An 18798-nucleotide genomic window follows, 5' to 3' on the forward strand; every position below is an offset into this window, starting at 1 on the left:
GAGGACTCCCGTAGTCGTTGAAAGGACTCAAGCGCTGATTTCGGATGGCCAATCGTTGCGAAAATTAATATTGATTTTTGGAGTAAGCGAGCTAACAATGCGTCGAATTGCCGAGGAAGACCTTCGATATAATTGTACACATAAAAGATACGACAGATGTTCTCTGAGGCTGTCAGGACAAACCGAATTGCTTGCTGCAATCTGCTATTATGTTCTTTGAAAAACGAAGTGCCGGGACGAACTAGGTTCTTTTCTGACGAAAAAATTTTTATTTTTGATGCCAAAATCAACCGGAAGAATGACAGATGGCTCGCCTACAGCCCCGAGGATGTTCCTGTTGTTGCTAGAACGAAATTTCCGGCCAATGTTCACGTGCTAGGTATTGTATCCAGTCATGCTAGAGTGATGTCATGCTACCACATTTCTTTAAAAAAGAGGAAATTATCACAAAAGAAGTATTTGCACGTTCTGATGGATGTAGTGAAACCGTGGATGGAAACTGTGGCGTCCGGAAGGCCATATATTTTTCAGTAGGATAGTCATATGTTTTATATCGATTATTTGATTCAAAATTGGCTCTCAGACAACGTCGATATGTTTTTGTCCAAGGAATTCTGGCCTCCCAACAGCCCAGATTTAAATCCTTTGGACTACGTATGGAGCGTAATTGAAAGAGTCACAAACAAATCTCGGCATCTCAATGTGACATTAAGGATTGCTATTGAGACAGCATTTGTCGGCATGGACAGCGCTACATTACAACGTATGTGCGAACGCTTCAGACCGTGAATAGAGGCCGTCATTCAAGCTAATGGGGGATATATCGAATAATTGCTAATCGATTCCTACAGGAATCCCCTAAGTGCCATATAAAAGGATTTTTTGTAATATTTAATTTTTCATTAAAAACTTTTATATAAAAATTTTTATTTAAAAAAATTGTTCGATTTGTCCGGATTTTGGTGACGCACCCTGTATATCAGTACAATCTACATGTTTTTTATTAACTGGTTAAAAATTTTTTTTTTTTTACGAAGCAGTTTGGTAAATTTTGTCGACATACGTACGTATCGCTGATTGCCAAGTTCTCAAGATGTTGGTAAATTTAAAGTTTTTCGAAATGCATTATAGCATTACGGAGAGTTGTAAGATGATGAGTTCCAAGATAAACCAATTTTTTTTATGGTATCATCATATCGTCTATTATAATTAGATTTTAAATCATATCTTGATTGAAAAGAAAATAGAGCATATGCCTCTTTTGTCAAAAATGATTTTGCTCCTGCAGTTAACGCATTGGTTTTCCGATTGACTGTTCGACCATTAAAACTGCAATTACACTTCTTTTTATGTTTACGGAATAATTTATATTTCAATATATTCTTCTTCTTCTCATAATGTTTTTTTTATCTTGGTGTGATGCTGCTCATAAATATTCTCTTCTTTGATGTCATTGGCGTTACACGACCATCCAAAACAGTTTCTAAAAGCAAAGAAATTAGTTGGAAAAAAGATTAGGTACAAATAAATGACACAATAATATGCATATATTGATCATGTTACCGCATTGTATTACGGTATATATATATTAATGTAATGAATAGTTATTATAGAAATGTCTCATTAGTCAATCTCAATAGCACACATCGGTTGGTGCCTAGTAATTTTCCTATTTTATCAATGAGAATATTTTATATTAAATTAGCAATGTACGCAATCAGATCTCTCTCTTATTACATTAATTTATTCTTTTATAAAATATTTATTATATTTATACATAATTCTTAGAAATATTTGTAATACTAGATCTATTATCATGGGGTGTATCTAGGAGCAGTCAGAAAGGGGCAAAAATTTATATTCACATAAAAGTTATGTAGAAATAATGGTTTTGCTGCAATCAAAAATTTAGATACAGATGTAAAAATAAATTTTGTTTGGTTAAAATAATTATGTAAAATGTTCAAACTGATTGCTAAACTATCAAAATTTTTTGCAACATGGCTAAATATGCTTGAGTTTTCTACATAAATATTTTTATGATCCAATACAATTATTTTCAGATTTCTATGTAGCCATACTTTCAGATAATTATTTCTACAAAATTATTCTTTTCGTGTATAATTATACTTATATTAAAACTAATCTTCAAAGATTTTCAGTAAACTTTCTTATGAATAACGTATCAACTACAAATTGAATGTTACCTTTTTATTATAAAATTTACTTTTTTATTATAAAATTTTATAATGTAATTATAATATAATAATTTTATAATGTAATTACAATACTTTCTTTTTGCCAAATTTTGGAGGGACAAGAGCCCTCCTCTCTTCTATTGCACATAGCCATGCTTATTAGTCAAGTATATCTGTAATATTAAGAGATATTTCATATTTCAAGATTTTATTTTTATTTTTTATATTGTACATGTATGTATTTAATTTACGAAAAGACATTCATTACATCTATAGCTTACATTTATAAAAGAAGAATTTTAAGTATATACAATATCAGCAACAGAATAGAAAATCAATTACTATACGGATGTGTTCCGATTTGTTACGCTTACAGCATTGCAAGCATCATTGGTTCTTGTTTAATACTTGATAGACAATAAAGATGAAAAAATGATGCTTACAGCGTGTGAATATGAATACGGAACGCCTTCAGGTCCAGTTCCACAGCTCACAATTAACCCTTAATCGAGGTTTAACTTATTCATTATCTCTTTCCAAATTTACAATTGGAAAGAGTTGAGAAACAAGTTAAATGTCGGTTGACAGTTAACTGTGAGTTGTGGAACTGGGCCTAAGTCTCTACCATACTTGCAGAGAATACGTAGTAAGGAAAAGCGAGGAAATTGTGCAGTGTGAAATTGTGCTCATCCTGGCTTAATACATCTTGGTTGAAGACTCCACCGCGAAATTTGTAAGTTGTAAATCGTTTTTTTTAGACATATATATTTGACAAAAAGAAAGAAAAAGCGAAAGCATTTCTCGCGCGTCGAATAATTGTGTGCAAAAGCAAAAATCGTAGAAAATATTAGGTGTTGGAATTAATTCGTAGCGTTTTTTAATGAAAGAATGTTATTTATTTCACATGAGCATTAAAAAATACATTAATGAAAGTACTTCCCATCACTTGTAAAACGCTACGAATTAATTCCAACACCTAATAAATAAATAAAATAAATATTTCAGAAATAAAGAAATGAGAAAATGTTTGTATTAAGCCAATGTTAATACAAATGATAACAAAATGCGACAAATTGTAACTATCCTTAGTCCAATAATTTTACTTATCTTTCTTGGACTAAGAGTTAATTATAATTAGTTACAATTTGTCCAATTTTTGTACCGATTTTTAAAAATTTTGTATTTATTTGTATTAAACATTGACTTCATAAAAATATTTTCTTATCCACATTCCTGATATATTAATTTTATTATACTGTATTAATTTTATTATACTATTATATTTCATTTTCTACGATATTTGCTTTTGCACACAATTATCCGATGCATGAGAATTTCGCTTTTTCTTTTTTTTTGCCAAATATATTACCAAATGAAAAATTATTCAATGTGGCAATATGGTATAATGATAGAAGAATATTTATAATTTCTATTCTCGCTTACATAGATTACAATTTCAAAAACTATCTCACAATAATAAATTTCTGTTAGATGTACACAATTCTTTTACTTTTCCCTAGGTATTGGGAAGATAATTTTTTTCAATACAACATAGAACACTACATTATTGCACAATATCACAGTAATATTGTTGAAGTATGTACAGACAGAGCTAAAAAGGTTGCAATTTTTTTTCAATAAGTTTCGGAATGCAGCTTGCTCACCGAACGATTGATTTTTATTTGTCGATCTATAAAAAAACCAATCGCCCGTTGAGCAAGTCGCATTCGGAAATTCAGTGAAAAAAAGTTACAATCTTTTTGGCTCTGACTGTACTATAGAAGATGCTTTCCATTCGGACACATAAGTGCTCCTCTATCTTACTCTGTGAATGTGAAGAAATATAGAATTTATATCAACTTATATTACTAAATGGAAAGCACCTTTTGATGTGCAAACTACAAATTGAATTCAAATACAAATTGAATCGAATTAAGATTCAATTCTATTTGAATTTGAATCGTCATGATTCGATCACAAACTATTCAAAAATTTCGAATCTTAGAGATTTCAAGAATCATATATATCGACATATATACAATACCGGCCAAAAGTTTAAAAACACTTAACGAAAAGTTAAATATTTCGACGAAAAAAAAATCATAGACAGGTTTAGCGATTATGCATTTAAACGCAAAGATAGAGCTTTAAATGTACATTCAAATTTGAGTTACTTCATCTCTAATTTTGAAAAAATTAGAACCATTCAACGCGTTTTCATACAAAAAAAGTGTCATTCTGCCCGATGAATCAAGATTTAAAATATTTGTTTTGATTCAAAAGAGAAAAAATCTTGATTCGCACACTATTCTATAGAGAGTAGGTATGTAATTTAGCACTACAAATGTCTAGATTCAGTCTTTACAAATACACACATCTTTACAAATACTACTTGACTGTGTTTTTTCAGTGCCAGAATACTAACTAAGCTTCCGTCTTAATACTAAGCTGTAGATTCATACTATTGTTTGAAAATAACCGAAAAATTAAAATATGCATTATATGAGATTAGATAAATAATTTACTATTGCAAACGTTATGACGTGATTCAGTAACATCTTTAAAACGCTACTTGATCGTGCTTTTTTTAGGTGCGTCTCATTTGACGTTTTATTTGACAACCGTCCCAATTGACCACGTTGCAATTGGTTATGTTGCAAATGGCCAAGTTGGAATTGGCTATGTGTTGCATATGACCACGTTGCGATTGACCACGAGTTGCAAATGATCACGAGTTGCAAATGATCACGTTGCAAATGATCATATTGCGATTGACCATGGATGATGCAAATGGGTATATGGTTAAGTTAAGGTTAGGTTACTATACCCCCGTGGAACGCCATCTTGTCGTGGTGAGAAGGCTTATCTCGTGATATCTCTCGTGGTCGGAGCCGCCGGCCGAGGATGTCGGTATGGGGTGCCAGGAGCGTCCTATACGGGCTCCTTCGGTTATCCAGAGGCGAGTGTGGTGACGTTGGATCACTTCCATGCGAGACGAGAAAGCAGAAGTCCGCGATTGCCATTAAACATAAAGTTATAAGCAAAAATTGTCTTGTATCGAGTCAACCATTCACATTACATATATAACATTTGGTCCTTCGAGACGGATTCTAAAGCAATGTCAGCATTCGAAAAGCATCACGCACCGCAATTCCAACCAAACTACCGAGTCACCAAGGAGACGATTTCAAAAATGGCTGATCTTCGCCGAGCACGAGGCTACATCAAGACGAAAATAACAAGACTGCGAACGCCAGTGACGCAAGCCAATGGCATTGACGAGGAACAAGCGGAAGCAAAGCTGGAGAAATTGGAAGACACATACATAGAACATTTGGTGAGCCTAGAGGAGTCTGTACACTGGATCTGGTACCCCAAAAAAGCGGGTCTCCTCAGAGGCCTGTCCCTAATGTGCCGGTAGGGGATGGCGATCCCGACTTCAAACGCCCGGTGGCACGGCACTGTTAGGAGAAGCTTAGCTCTCTATCCACGACGATGCGAGTGTTCCCGCAGGCGTGTTGCTGCTCAGTGCGAAACGTAGAATTTTCAGACATAATCCGAAACAAAATTTTTTAATTTTGTATATTATATCATTAAAAATATTTACTAAAATGATCCTACTTTTTATTTCTATATTAAAACCGACTTTTTAGCAAATATTTTAATAAATATTTTGAATGATAAAATGTACAAAATAAACAATTTTTTTCGGGTTATATACAGGAATTCTTGTTTTGCTCCACTATGTTCCGTATCGCTGGGTGCTCCTGTGCGTGGCACGGGAGGCGGTTTGCCGTCCCCAGGGATGGGTACCAGTCCTGTTCGTTTCGTCGGGCGGGTGTCGATGATTTTTGCGGGGTATAGAGAGTAGGGGGCCGCGCGGATATTCCGCGGCAAGGCCTCCATCTCCTCTATCTCTTGGTGGACGGGCCATGGGGCCGCTTGGAGGTATTCCGAGGCAGTATCCATGATCTGGACCACCTTCAAGCTGCTCCGACGTATTCGGAGACCTAGGTCGAGGGTGGTGGTAGGAACAGATAACCTGATGCTTCCGCGACAGGGATTCCTTTCAAAGCGAGACACCGGTTAAGCGGTCTGTCTTCCATGGGCCATGAATCACTCACAGCGGATGTACTGGTCGCCATGGCGGTTGAGGTGCAGAGGGGGCGCCGTTTCCGATACCCGAACCGTCCATTGGATCCCCGGGTGACGCCACCGGCAGTGATACCTCCGAGTCGGAGATGGGGGACCCAAAAACCGTGGGTCAAACTACTTAGTAAGGGGCACGGAGTTCAGTGCCCCGGATGTCTTATTTCTGGGGCCCAACCCAGTCTTCCGAGGAAACTCGGAGCGCTCTCTTTCTAAGTCATGTCTCTGGAGAGGGGTGAGACACACAAGGCTGGCGGAGTCGATGGGGAGGGAGACTAAATCACTAATGGAATATTATTTTCTTACAATAATACTTAGGGAAAAGGCGAAAGCGCTCTGGGAAAGATCCCTGCGGAGAGAGGAGGAAGGGACTAGATTTCTAATTATAACGGCTCCTGATCCCTCCTCCCTTCCAAGGAAAGGAAGAGGACTAGCCGAGAATAAGGAGGTTCTCACGAGGAGAAATGAATAAATAAATCCCTCTGAGAAGGAGGAGAAGAGTCGAGAATGAAGGTGATGTGGACATGACTGATGTCAATGCTGACTCCGAGAAAAAGAGCGCAAGATCTGGCGGGAATTTAGTCTCATTTAAATTAAGATGGGCACAGCTCCGTGGGATCTACGGAGTCTCTGTGCTCGATGCCTCAACAACGGCCTCAAAAAAGCGAAAACTGGGCGATGTGGCCACCACGGAGAGGGAGATTGACTTTGACGTAGAGATTCAGGCGGAAGGGGAAGAACCACCTCGTAAGCAGAAAGGTCTTGAACGCCCTGCCCAGAACCCTCCGCATGAGAGACAATCTACAAAAACGAAGAGGGCGGAAAATGAAAAGACTAAATTGGCCAGAAGATTAGAGGAAGATGCGGCTTTTATAGTCGCACCCTCGCGGAATCCCTATTCCAAAAGAAACGCGAAGAGGTTAAAGGAGGTGGAAGAATTGATGGAGGATTACAATATGCAACCCTCTGAGTCAATAATGGGGGTAACGGTGGATATTGTCGACCTCGTGATCAATGAAGAGATCAAAGAACATCAAGGGAAAGATCGTCGGCCATTTGTGGAGGACCGCTACTCGCTTAACAACTGCGAGGTTTTCGGCCTGAGAAAAGTCTCAAGCAAAGCTGGGGGACAGGAGAGAGAGAGATAACTCAATTCAAAGAGCACATCATCCGCTTGCACCAGAAGCGGGATCGGAGCTTAGGAAGCTCAGCGAGAGCTAAATATGGGTCCTTCCATCCGAGCAGAGAGGATCCAAAGGATTCCTGAATCATTGCTGACGGTTGCGCAAGAGGCCGACCTCTCTTCACCTCCCAGGGATCGCATCCCTAAAGTAGGGAGAAGTTACTTGACGTTTTCAGGCTGCCGATCTTGGGAAGGGCTAAGAAACTGAACAACGAGCCGGGAACCATCACGGAAGTGTCGTTCCCAAGAAAGGCTTCGTCGTTCGTCTCAGTTAAACCTCTGGGAAGGGCGGAGAGCCCACGCAGGGCCCTCCCGTCCCCAAGGTGAGAGCCACAAAGGTGGAGGAGAACTCTCGACAGAGTGATCGAAAGGGCCCTCGTAACAATTTTGAATCGTTATAGGATTCAACCCGTAGCGGTAAAAACGGCGTGAACGTAAGAGAGGGGTGAGGCCCCAAAGAACATGAAGCCACAGAAAAAACGTCTATTCCCGTCTCAGACGACCCAGATGGATGCGGGTGCGGCGCAAAAAGCTACCCCAGTTGAGGCCTGGGCGACAGTGGTGGATAGGAGGAAGAAGGGAAATATCTCAACAACAACAGAGGGTAAAGACCCCTTTCCCGAAATAAAAAGAGGATATCAAGCGTCCCCCTCCTTTTCTCCCTAGGAGGTTCTGGCCTACCTGCATCTCAGAAAATTGCGATCAAACAGCCAGCTGGAACTGTGAATAGGGGGAAACAGCTCCCTAGACTATACTCGGCTAAGTCGGCTGCAGTAACGCTTACCACACCTGGCAGAGGCGATGGCAACTGTGACGAAGAATGTCAGCCTAACGGAGCTCAAGATTGACGAGCTCCAAGCCAGACGGACCGTGACAAGAGCCCTTGTCTCTTGAAAATAAAAGGCTTGGAGGGCAGCGCCAAAGCTGATGCTCTGGCTTATAAAATGGTGGAAGTCCTCCAGGGTCAGGAGGGGATAAAGGTCTCATGACCCGTCAAAAAGGCCGAATCAAAGCTGACGGGCCTCAATAACTTCATCACTCAAAGGAACGTAATCGAGGTGATAGGTACTGCGGGAGCCACGGGTCGCTTGCGACACGTGGGGGTCTAAGAGCAGCCTGTACGGACTCCCTCCTCACGGGGGGAGTCTGTACACCGGGTCCGGCACCCCAAGGGGGTCTCCTCTCCTCGTGGGAGGGACTCCTGGGGGTCTCGTCCTTCGGGACGGGTCCCCAGTGTGCCGGTAGGGGTTGGCGGCCCTGACTTCAATCGCCCGGTGGCACGGTACCGTCAGGGGGAAGATTGCTCCCTTCCCGTGCGTGATATGGGGTTTCGACCCCCACTGCACGTAGACCCCCGTGAGGCCCTCCCCTCCTCCCTGTGAGGTGGGGTGGGTCCTTTGGGGTTTGCGTGCAAAAGGGTCGACGCGGGTGCTCCCGCAGGCGAGACGGCCCGTGTGCTGGGTGCTCCTGGCTGCGGGCTGGCTCATGCCACTGAGGGGGATGGGGTCTCCGAGAGCCTCGGCTCATTGCACCGGGGACTTCTCCCGCCTCGAGAGGTGCGGACTCTGTCCGTAGGGGAGGACGGGGCCGCGCGGACTTCGGTCTGTCGCGGAACCACCCGTCTCTCCTGGTGGGGGGTCGCTCGGCCGCTCGGACGTATTCCGAGACAGGGCGCGCGACTTCCGCCCCCTCCGGGCCGCTCGGACGTATTCCGAGGTCGGGGCCGGGGGGGGGGGGCGTCGAGTATTGTGCCCGGTGTCTCCGCGACGGCGTCCCTTCCGAAGCGGGACACCGGGCAGCGCAAACAACGCTGGTCGCCACGGCGGATAGGGTCCGGAAGGGGCGCTGCTTCCGTGATTTGAACCGTCCGTGGGACCGCCCCGGGTGGCGCCACCCGCAGCGGTGCCCTCGACATCGGAGACGAGGGACCCCTGAAACTCGTGAGTGGGCTCGCACCACATCCGCTCACGGGGAGTAAGGGGCCGGAGGCCAGTGTCCCCGATGATACATTCTGGGGACCTGAGCCATATGCTAGCCCCCCGGGGAACTCGGGGCCCCCTCTCCTGATTCTTCGGGGGAGGGGTGAGGGTACACCCTGGCTGGCGGAGCCGCTGCGGGCCGTGGGCATCAATCTAATGGACAATATAAATTCTCAACATAATGTGGAGGGAGAACGCTCGCTTCAGAGTGTAGAGGCGGACGCTCGCTCAACTATGAGCGACAGTTCGCGCAAACAACATCTCGGCCCTGCGAGCAGCAAGGCCGGGGCGCGCGCCGAGGCGGTCGCCTACGAGGGAGCGCTGTCGAGGGCCGGTTCTACGGTCTCGCTGAGCTCCCTTGGAGGAGAGAGCCGAAAACGGCCGGCCGAATGTGTTGTCTCCTCCTCGGATTCCGAGGGGGAGTCAACAAAAAGGTCCAGGGGGAGGCCAGCTCTAAATCCCGAACATGTCGGGAAATATACTGCCGAGGCAATGGCAAAGAAGGCCGAAAAGGCTAAAGCCCGGCAGCTAAGAAAGGACCACCGGACGATTTTAGATCCGGAAGTTGAGCCGTCCTCCACATCGGCCAGGAAGGGCAAAGAGAAGGCTGTCGAACTCGCCCTCGAGTTCGACGAACAACCGATTTGCGCAGTCGCCGCGGTCGCAACACGCGAACTGGCGACCATTGCCAAGTCGGTTGAGCGATCAAAGAACATCAGGGGCGACATAGTGAGGGATATGTGGACAGCATACACCAAGCTGTCCGCAGCCCTCACGTCAGTCTTTACGAGGGCGGGTGATAGCAGCCTGGCCGTGAACGTAGACCAGAGGGAGGAATGCTCCAGACCCGCCTGAGCGAAGGAGAGACGCCGGCTGAATGAAGAGTTGGTGTTCCTCCGCTCCAGGGTCGCGGTACTGGAACACGGCCGGGGGAGGTCCACCTCCCGCCGCACGTCCGGCAGGGATAGGGTGCCGGGGATGGAATGGGACTCGATCATGGAGTGGTCGGGTCCCGATAGCCTGGCTGGCGACCGCAGTCCAATTAGGACTAGAGGAAGGACTGCTCCCGCGGAGGGGGAGAGGCCGCGCGTGACGGTCACGGAGGAGGACCTGAGATCCCCATATTTCAGGCCTCCTCTGCAGGGGGTAGTAAGCAGCTGAACCCCCTGGCGGCCGTCGCGGACAGGACCGCCCCTGTCGGCAAGACACCCCCTTCGAAAAATAAAAGGAGGGAGAATGCCGACAGGGTCGATGATGAGGAGGGCCGCATCGAGCGGCTCATCGTGCGGCTCCTGCCCCGTCTCCTGCGGGAGATGGGGGTCGCCCCGATGACGGCGCCGTCAACAAAGCCGCGGAGCGGTCTGGCCGCTGCCACACCGGCGAAGAGGGCCGCCAAGGCGAAAAAGGCGGAAGCGGAGCCGCCCCGGCCCCTCCCCAAGAGCGCGAAGAGCGCCGGGGCGCCCGTGGCCCCCGCTCCCAATAAAAAGGGGAGCGGTGGGAAAAAGGGCGGGACGGCGATGAAGGGGAGCACTGCCGCGAGGCCTCCAGCCTTCGGCAAGAAGGCTCCCCTCCCGAAATTGAGGCCGCCAAGTTCAGCGGCCATAGTGGTGACCTGCGCCGACCCTACCTCCTACCAAGAGGTGGTAGGGAAGGCAAGATCCTCGATCTCTCTCAAGGACGTGGGGATCGAGGATCTCCGTCCCAGGAGGGCCATCACAGGGGCCCTTATTTGGGAGGTCCGGGGCCCGGAGAGTCGAGTCATGGCGAACGCGCTGGCCGAGAGGCTGACGGCCGTCTTCGCAAACAGGGACGACGTGAGGGTGTCCCGCCCATCGAAGACGGCCGAGATCCGGGTCACCGGACTCGATGATTCGGCCACTCCCACCGAGGTGGCACAGGATCTGGCGAGGGCCTGCAAGCGACTCCCACCGGAATTTAAGGTGGGAGAAGTCAGCAGGGCCCCCAACGGGCTGGGCACCTGCTGGGTGCGGTGCCCCGTAGAGGCGGCCAAATAATTAGTGGCCGCTTCACGAGTCAAGGTGGGGTGGTCGAGCTGCAGGGTGGCTCTGCTGCCGGCTCGGAGCCTCCAATGCTTCCGATGCTTGGAAGCTGGCCATGTCCAGGCCAAATGCACAAGCACCGTGGATCGCTCCGGGTGCTGCTACCGGTGTGGGGGCATCGGCCACGCGGCGAGAGAGTGCCGCGCTAAGGTCGATTGCCCCGCGTGCCGCGAGCTCGGCCGCCCCTCGGAGCACCGCATCGGCGGCGCCGGATGCGCCGCCGCTAAAGCGAAGGGCAAGAAGGGGGGGCAGAAGCCCAGTGGCCCCCTCACTGCCGTTGCGGGACAGCCCCCCGCGGCGGCAGCGACCACCGCAGAGACAATGTCGGCCGTAACAGTGGCCGACATTGAGATGGCCGTCGTGGAGGAGTCACCCCCCACGGCGGTCGCAGACGTGGCCGACAAATCCAACGTCGGTGGGGGTGAGGAACGAGGTAACAACAATTAATGTCCCTCGTCCTCGCTCAAGTTAACCTCAATCGCTCGGCCGGGGCGCAAAGCATGCTAATGCAGTGCCTCGCCGAGTGGGGGAGTGGACTGGCCATCGCCGCAGACCCATACCATATCCCGGAGAGTCACCCCAACTGGGCGGGGGACTCCCTGGGACGGGTGGCGGTGGTCAGCCGGCACGCGTGCGACACCCCGCCGATGATTCCAATATCGGCGGCGGAGGGGTTCGCTCTGGTAGAGTGGGGGCCCATCGATGTAGCGGGGTGCTACTTCTCTCCTCGACTAACGAGCAGGGAATATGAGGACGCCCTAGAGTTTCTGGGGGAGCACATCAGACGACGCTCCTCCAGGCCAGTACTGGTGGGTGGGGACTTCAACGCCCATGCGTTAGAGTGGGGTTCCCCATCCACCGACTCCAGGGGCGACAGCACCCTGCTGTGGGCGGCGAGGCACGGCCTAGTCTTGTTGAATAGAGGCCGTGCCAGTACCTTCGTGGGGGCCCGGGAGGAGTCCATTGTCGATCTGACGTGGGCGACCCCCGCGGCTGCCGCCAGGATACGTGGTTGGCACGTGGACGCCAGCTCCTTAGGAGAATTGTCGGATCATCGTCTGATCCGCATGGAGCTGGTGTCCATCCCCACGGAGGTGTCGATAAGACGCCGCCTACATGAGAAGGAACGTCGATGGGCCCGGCGCAAGTGGACCCCGGCGCCCTCGAGGTGAGCCTCCTCTCCTCCACGTGGCCGGAACCCAACCAGGCCCGCTCGGTGGAGGAGGAGGCCGAATGGCTCGGGGACGCCATGTCGCGCGCGTGCGACGCGTCGATGCCCCTCTGCCATCCTGTGGCGAGGAGGGCAGTCTACTGGTGGTCCCAGGAGATAGCTGAGCTACGACGGGCCGCCGTAGCTGCCCGACGGAGGTTCACCCGCCGCAGACGACGGGGCACCGACGAGGAGGTGGAAGTGGCCGCCGAGGCGCTCCGTGAAGCTAGGAGCGCCCTTAGAGCGGCCATTAGGAGGGCGAAGGCTGACGCTTGGCGCGACCTCGTCTCCTCCCTTGACAGGGAACCGTGGGGGAGGCCCTATAAAATTGTGACGAAGCAATTTCGTCCGTGGGCCCCCCCGATAACGGAAACCCTGGACGCTCAGTACCTGGAGGATGTGGTGGCCGCCCTCTTTCCCAATAGGGAAAGGGAAATACCGGAGAGGGTCGGCCCCCCGTCCGAATGGACGGAGGAGCTGGGCGTCACCCGGGAGGAGATAGTGATGGCCTTCGCCCGCCTCAAGGGGAGGCCGCGGGCGCCCGGACCCTCTGGTGTACACGGAAGGGTCTGGCTCGCCGCGGCTCCCATAGTGGGCAGCCGTCTGAGGCGGCTCGTCACGAGCTGCCTCAGAGACGGCATATTTCCCAGGCCGTGGAAAAGGGCCAGGCTTGTCCTTCTTCGTAAAGAGGGCAAGCCAGCGGAGAGTCCCTCCGCTTATAGGCCGTTATGCCTGTTGGACGATGCGGGGAAATTGCTGGAGCGAGTCATCGCTGCCCGCATCGTCCGGCACCTGTCCCGGGATGGTCCCAATCTATCCCGCGGTCAGTATGGCTTCCGGGAGGGTCTATCGACTATCGACGCCGTCAGGCAAGTCAGGGCCCTCACGGAGCAGATGACCGCGGGAGGGGAGGTGGCGTTGGCGGTATCCCTTGACATCGCCAATGCCTTTAATAGCATCCCATGGGGCCGGGTAGTGGGGGCGATGAGAGGACATCACCTCTTGCCCCCCTACCTGGTCGCTATTATAGAGGACTATTTCCGGGACAGGCAGCTGGAGTTCCATAACAAAACGGGACTTCAGCAGCGGAGGGACGTGTCGTGCGGCGTTCCACAGGGGTCCGTGTTGGGATCCCTACTCTGGAACGTCGCATACGACTACGTTCTCCGCGCGGACCTACCCCTCGGCTGTCACGTCGTTTGTTACGCGGACGACACGTTGGTAGTGGTCGGGGCCACGACCTGGGGGAGAGCCGTCGGTACGGCAAACGTCGCAGTGGCGTGCGTGGTCGGCTCCATTAAGGAGTTGGGCCTGAGGGTGGCCCCCGCTAAATCGGAAGCTCTTTTCTTCCACGATGGAAAGAGCGGGGTGCCCCCTCAGGCACATATAGTGGTGGACGATGTCCGCGTCCCGGTGAGGCCAACGATCAAATATCTGGGCCTCACCGTGGATAGTCGCTGGGGCTTCGTCGAACACTTCGACGAGCTAGCCCCGCGGTTGGGCCGCCGAGCAGACGCTCTGCTCGGCCTCATGCCCAACCTCCACGGTCCGAACGGGTCGGTCAGGAGGGCTTATATGCACGCCGTCCTGTCCGGGGCCCTTTACGGGGCCCCGGTATGGAGTGGGAAGGCCCTGGCCAGCCGCCGAATAAAGCAGAAGTTGCACAGCGTGCAACGGCGGCTGGCCTTGCGCATCTGTAGGGCCTATAGGACGGTGTCGTACGCCGCCGCCATGGTCCTCGCGGGGATCCCCCCTGCCGAGTACGTGGCCGACGCCCTGGCGGAAACCTTCACCGGGGTGAAGGCCATTCGGCTTCGGGGGGGGATCGTTACCCCGAGGACCACTGACCGACTGAGAAGGAACGCCCGTCGGCGGGTCTTCGAAGAGTGGCGCTCCGCTCTCGAAAACGACCCGCCGACAACGGGCGCTCGGACCGTGGAGGCCATCCTCCCCTGCCTCGAGGAATGGGTAGGCAGGAGATGGGGCGGACTATCGTTCCACGCGACGCAGGTGCTCACCGGACACGGATGTTTCGGGGAGTACCTGTGTCGCATAGGTAAGGAGCCGACCACTTGTTGTCACCACTGCGACGGGGACCGGGACACCGCGCAGCATACGCTGGAGACCTGCCCGGCTTGGGCGGGCGAGCGCGGTGTCCTGGTCCGTGAGATAGGGGAGGATCTCTCCCTGCCGGCTGTCGTGAAGGAGATAGTCGGCAGGGAGAGTGCTTGGAGGGCCTTCTCCTCCTTCTGCGATCGGGTGATGTCGCAGAAGGAGGAGGCTGAGAGGCAGAGGGAGAGGGCACCGGGAGGTCGGGGCCTTCTCCCGCCCCTGCCGCCTCCGGGTGGCGGGGCTGACGGGGGGGAAGGAGATGCGAGGGATGGTGGCGTTGGGGGTCAACGCGGGCGCCGGCTCCAACCGGATCGCTCGTGTCCCGGGTCACCCCTCGCGCGTACCCGCCGCCGGGACCGCCCCACGGGGCGAGAATGACGGCGACCTTCTTCCCCCATAGATGAGAGGAGTGAAGAGGAGGACGGTGGGGTGGTGTGCGGGAGTGTCGGGGTCAGTGAACCCTCCACCTCCGCCGCCACCATCATCAGTGACGGCCCCGCGTCTCGGCCGACCCTAGAGTCGATCCGCCGCCGGAAACAGGATGACCCTCCGCGTGCGCGGGGTGCAGTGGCTCATCATCCTCCGGCCGCGTCGAATGCGCGACCGGGCGGGGAGCCCTGCGCCGCCGCGCGCGGGGGGTGCGCCGCGAGACTTCCTCTCGCGGCGCCGAAGCATGAGGGGCGCCAAACTTCTGATTGGCGCCCCTCGGGGGGCTGGGGATCGCGGCGGGGGCTGTGATCCCCAGCTCCCGCCCCCCAACACCAATCGGGACGGCGGGCGCAGGGGGTGGTGTCCCCCCAGCGCCCGAATAAAGTCGAAGGTGCCAAGCACCGCCCGGGGTCACGTCGTCTCTCAGACGACGCCATAAAAATCCCCGGGCGGGAATAGAAGTCGGCAATAAGCCGACTGGCCTGAGGGACTCCCAGAAGTATGCTGCACGCGTTCCTGGGAGTCCCTCATGTAAGGCCAGGTAAGGACACTCGGAGGGGTTTTAGTGGGTGCAAGCCCCACATAACCCCGGGCTCTCCCCCGAGGCTCGGGGTATGCGTCAGGCATTTCCCCTCTGTTATCAAAAAAAAAAAAAAAAAAAAAGGTACTGCGGGAGTTGTTCCTCTGGTGAGGTGAAGGTGAGCCCTGTGACCGATTGGTCACCAATGGCCTGGTGTCAGCGTGGGTGCAGTGCCCCGTGTCTGTCGCGAAAATGGTGGCGGACACGGGCAAGGGTGTTCTCCCGGATTTCTCTCATCATGGCTCGCCCCTTGCAATGCTTTAAATGTTTGAGACTCGACCTCGTAAGAACTAGTTGTAGCAGCCAAATTAACTGGTTGCTGCTACCAATACGGATGACAGGGGCATACAGCGAGAGATTGTAAGCCTCTTGCCAATTATCCGGCATGTACTGCCGAGAACAGACCGGCTGCACACAGAATCAGCATGAGAGTCGTTTGTGGCAAATTCGGCCTGCAAATTCAGCGGCAAAAGGAAAGGAGAGCCCGTCCTACCCAGGGGTTCGGAGAAGGAGACTTCGAAGGAGGCTCGGCAGACGGGGGGGGGGAGATAATTTTACTACTCCCCTCTCACCTCATAAAGTCTGGAGCAGCGGCTGCGGAAACTGTGTCTAGCAAGGACACTAAGATAGAGGTATGCCTGGAAAAGACTGGTGCATCATAATCTTCATGGAGACGTGCCTTTTCCAGGCAAATCTGAACCTTGTTCGGTGCAGGACATGTTCCTCCTCGCGCTGGATGAAAGTGAGACAGACTTGGGTATGATGGGGAGGGGGGAAGTCGACCCCAATAATGTCCTGCCAATGACGAAGGGACATGACGGAGTTGATCGCCGTTGTTTGAAGGTCAACAAGGGGTTCCCCATCACCTTCTCATGTGGAAAGTGATAACTTCTACATGATGGTGGAATGGGGGGCCCTTGACATCCTGGTGTGCTATTTCCGGCCGCAGCTCCCACTCTGGAAGTTTAAAATAAAACTACTGGAACTGAACTGTGGCCGTGAGAAGACGCTCCCCCACCTGGCTCTAATAGCAGGGAACTTTAATGTCCACGCAGAGGGGGATCTCCCCGCACAGACGGAAAGGGCCATGCGGTAATGAAGTGGACGGAATCGCTCGATCTCTGTCTGGTAAACAGGAGGAGACGGAGCAGGCACTTTTTCGGCGGTTGAGCAGAGTGTTACTTGGGTCTCATACCGCTGGAAGGGTATTTAATTAGATCAATCTCAATCTTCCGATCGAACAGTTGGACCACGTGGATATTTCCATGATAGTCCGAGCGACTGCCGGCCCGGAGATCAAGAAGTGCCAAAAAGGACTGGGACGTCAGGCATCTCAGATAGACTTTCAAAAAGCTCAACCTGGATGCCCTCTAGGCATAGCTCTAGGCATAGCCTAGGTAGCGTATACTCTGGATGAGAATGTCAAGGAGGAGGTTGAAAGATTCTGGGATACGATGGTTAGACTATTCGATGTCTCGATGTCTCGGAGCCGTAGGGCACCATCGCGGCTCGCATATTGATGCATTGCCTAAAATCGCCTAAAATCGCTGCATTGAGGGAAGCGGCGGTTTCAAAAAGACGTCATCTTGCGCTCATATATTGGAGGAATAGTATTAGCGAACGCGGGGGACAGACTGTGCGAAACGCGTAAAGTTCTCCGCGTAGCGATCCGAAAACTCCAGGCCCAGAAATAGATCGAGTTGGTTTCGGATCTTAATAGGAATCCGTAGGGGCTTCCTTATCGTGTGGTCGCAAAGAAGACGCGACCATAGATATCCTCTTTAACGGAAAGAACCCTCCTTGGCCGCGTGGTAGATAAATTATTCCTCACACGTCCGAACAGTATTTGTCCCTTATGACGGACTGCCTGAGGGATAGGCGAAGGAACTGAAGGACGAGGAGATGGTCCAAGTCCATCGCAAAATCAAGTTCGATGTAGTGGCGATAGTCAACAGATTTTTCTGCGCTTCATATGAGGTCTGAAATTCTTTGACAGAAGACTTGAAAATTGTGGGAGCTGTTTGTTTCGACTGAGCGATCGTCTTGGCGATCAGCGAATTTACATTGGTGATGGCGACGATCAAATGGCGATTGCTTTATTTGAGCGCTTTGCACAATCAGCTCTTGCATTTTCTGGATAACGATCTTCTGAGTTTGAACCTGCGGCTACCAGTTCGAGGAATGATAATGTTTTGTACGATTAACGACATGACGGCTTTGCCCTTTGGCTGCACTTACAGCATCATTGTTATTGTTTGGTGTATATCGCTCGGCGAAACGACGCCTTGAATTACTTGATATTTACAATGTTAGTATAAAAAGTGCTTAGTGAGAAACGATTAATTGAACTGGCATCAAATTGACATGGATACCAAGTCGATTTAATATCAATTACATATCTAATTGTTAGTTATTTCTCACTGGGTTAGAACCTTTGTTCCAATTTAAACAAAATATTATATAACGAATATGAAATCCAAATGAGTAGTGACATTCGTATTACATTGCGAGATGTGGTTTTCAGTTAGAACATGGAATGTCAATGAAAAATATTAATTTTTAAACTTACGTATTTTTTCTGAGAAGCCGCATGTAATTTTTGGAAACTTTTGGGAAGGATACGTTCTATGTCGAAATGTGAGTGCTGGATCGCATGAGATTACATTAAAGGATTAAACTGAGACTGAATGGCGTGAAACAGCGTCGTGTGGACAAATCTTGAAAAATTCCTGAATACTTATTCTAAAGAATTCTCATGTTATGATTCCATAATAGTCTAAAATTTTATTAATATTTATACATATCAAGATTGCGTTCCGATATTCATTGCCAGTACCGAAAATTTGTGGTACATGGTAATGTGTGTTATAGATTTGAAGTACACAATGAATGTACTCA

At 50.3% G+C, this 18798-nt stretch overlaps 1 protein-coding gene across 1 annotated transcript in view; it reads right to left on the reverse strand.

Annotated features, from left to right (window-relative positions):
- Positions 1-1092: 1092 nt before the first annotated feature.
- The window catches only part of LOC105144482 (48 related 2), a 235328-nt gene continuing 217622 nt past the window's right edge, over positions 1093-18798 (reverse strand). Inside the window, exon 7 of the mRNA XM_087408212.1 lies at positions 1093-1483. Coding sequence (XP_087264338.1) covers positions 1460-1483 — 24 coding nt within the window. The 3' untranslated portion in view covers positions 1093-1459. The remainder of the gene's footprint in view (positions 1484-18798) is intronic.

Source organism: Acromyrmex echinatior, chromosome 7, assembly GCF_024713525.1.
Source record: "Acromyrmex echinatior isolate Ae372 chromosome 7, ASM2471352v2, whole genome shotgun sequence".
Lineage (NCBI taxonomy): Eukaryota > Metazoa > Arthropoda > Insecta > Hymenoptera > Formicidae > Acromyrmex > Acromyrmex echinatior.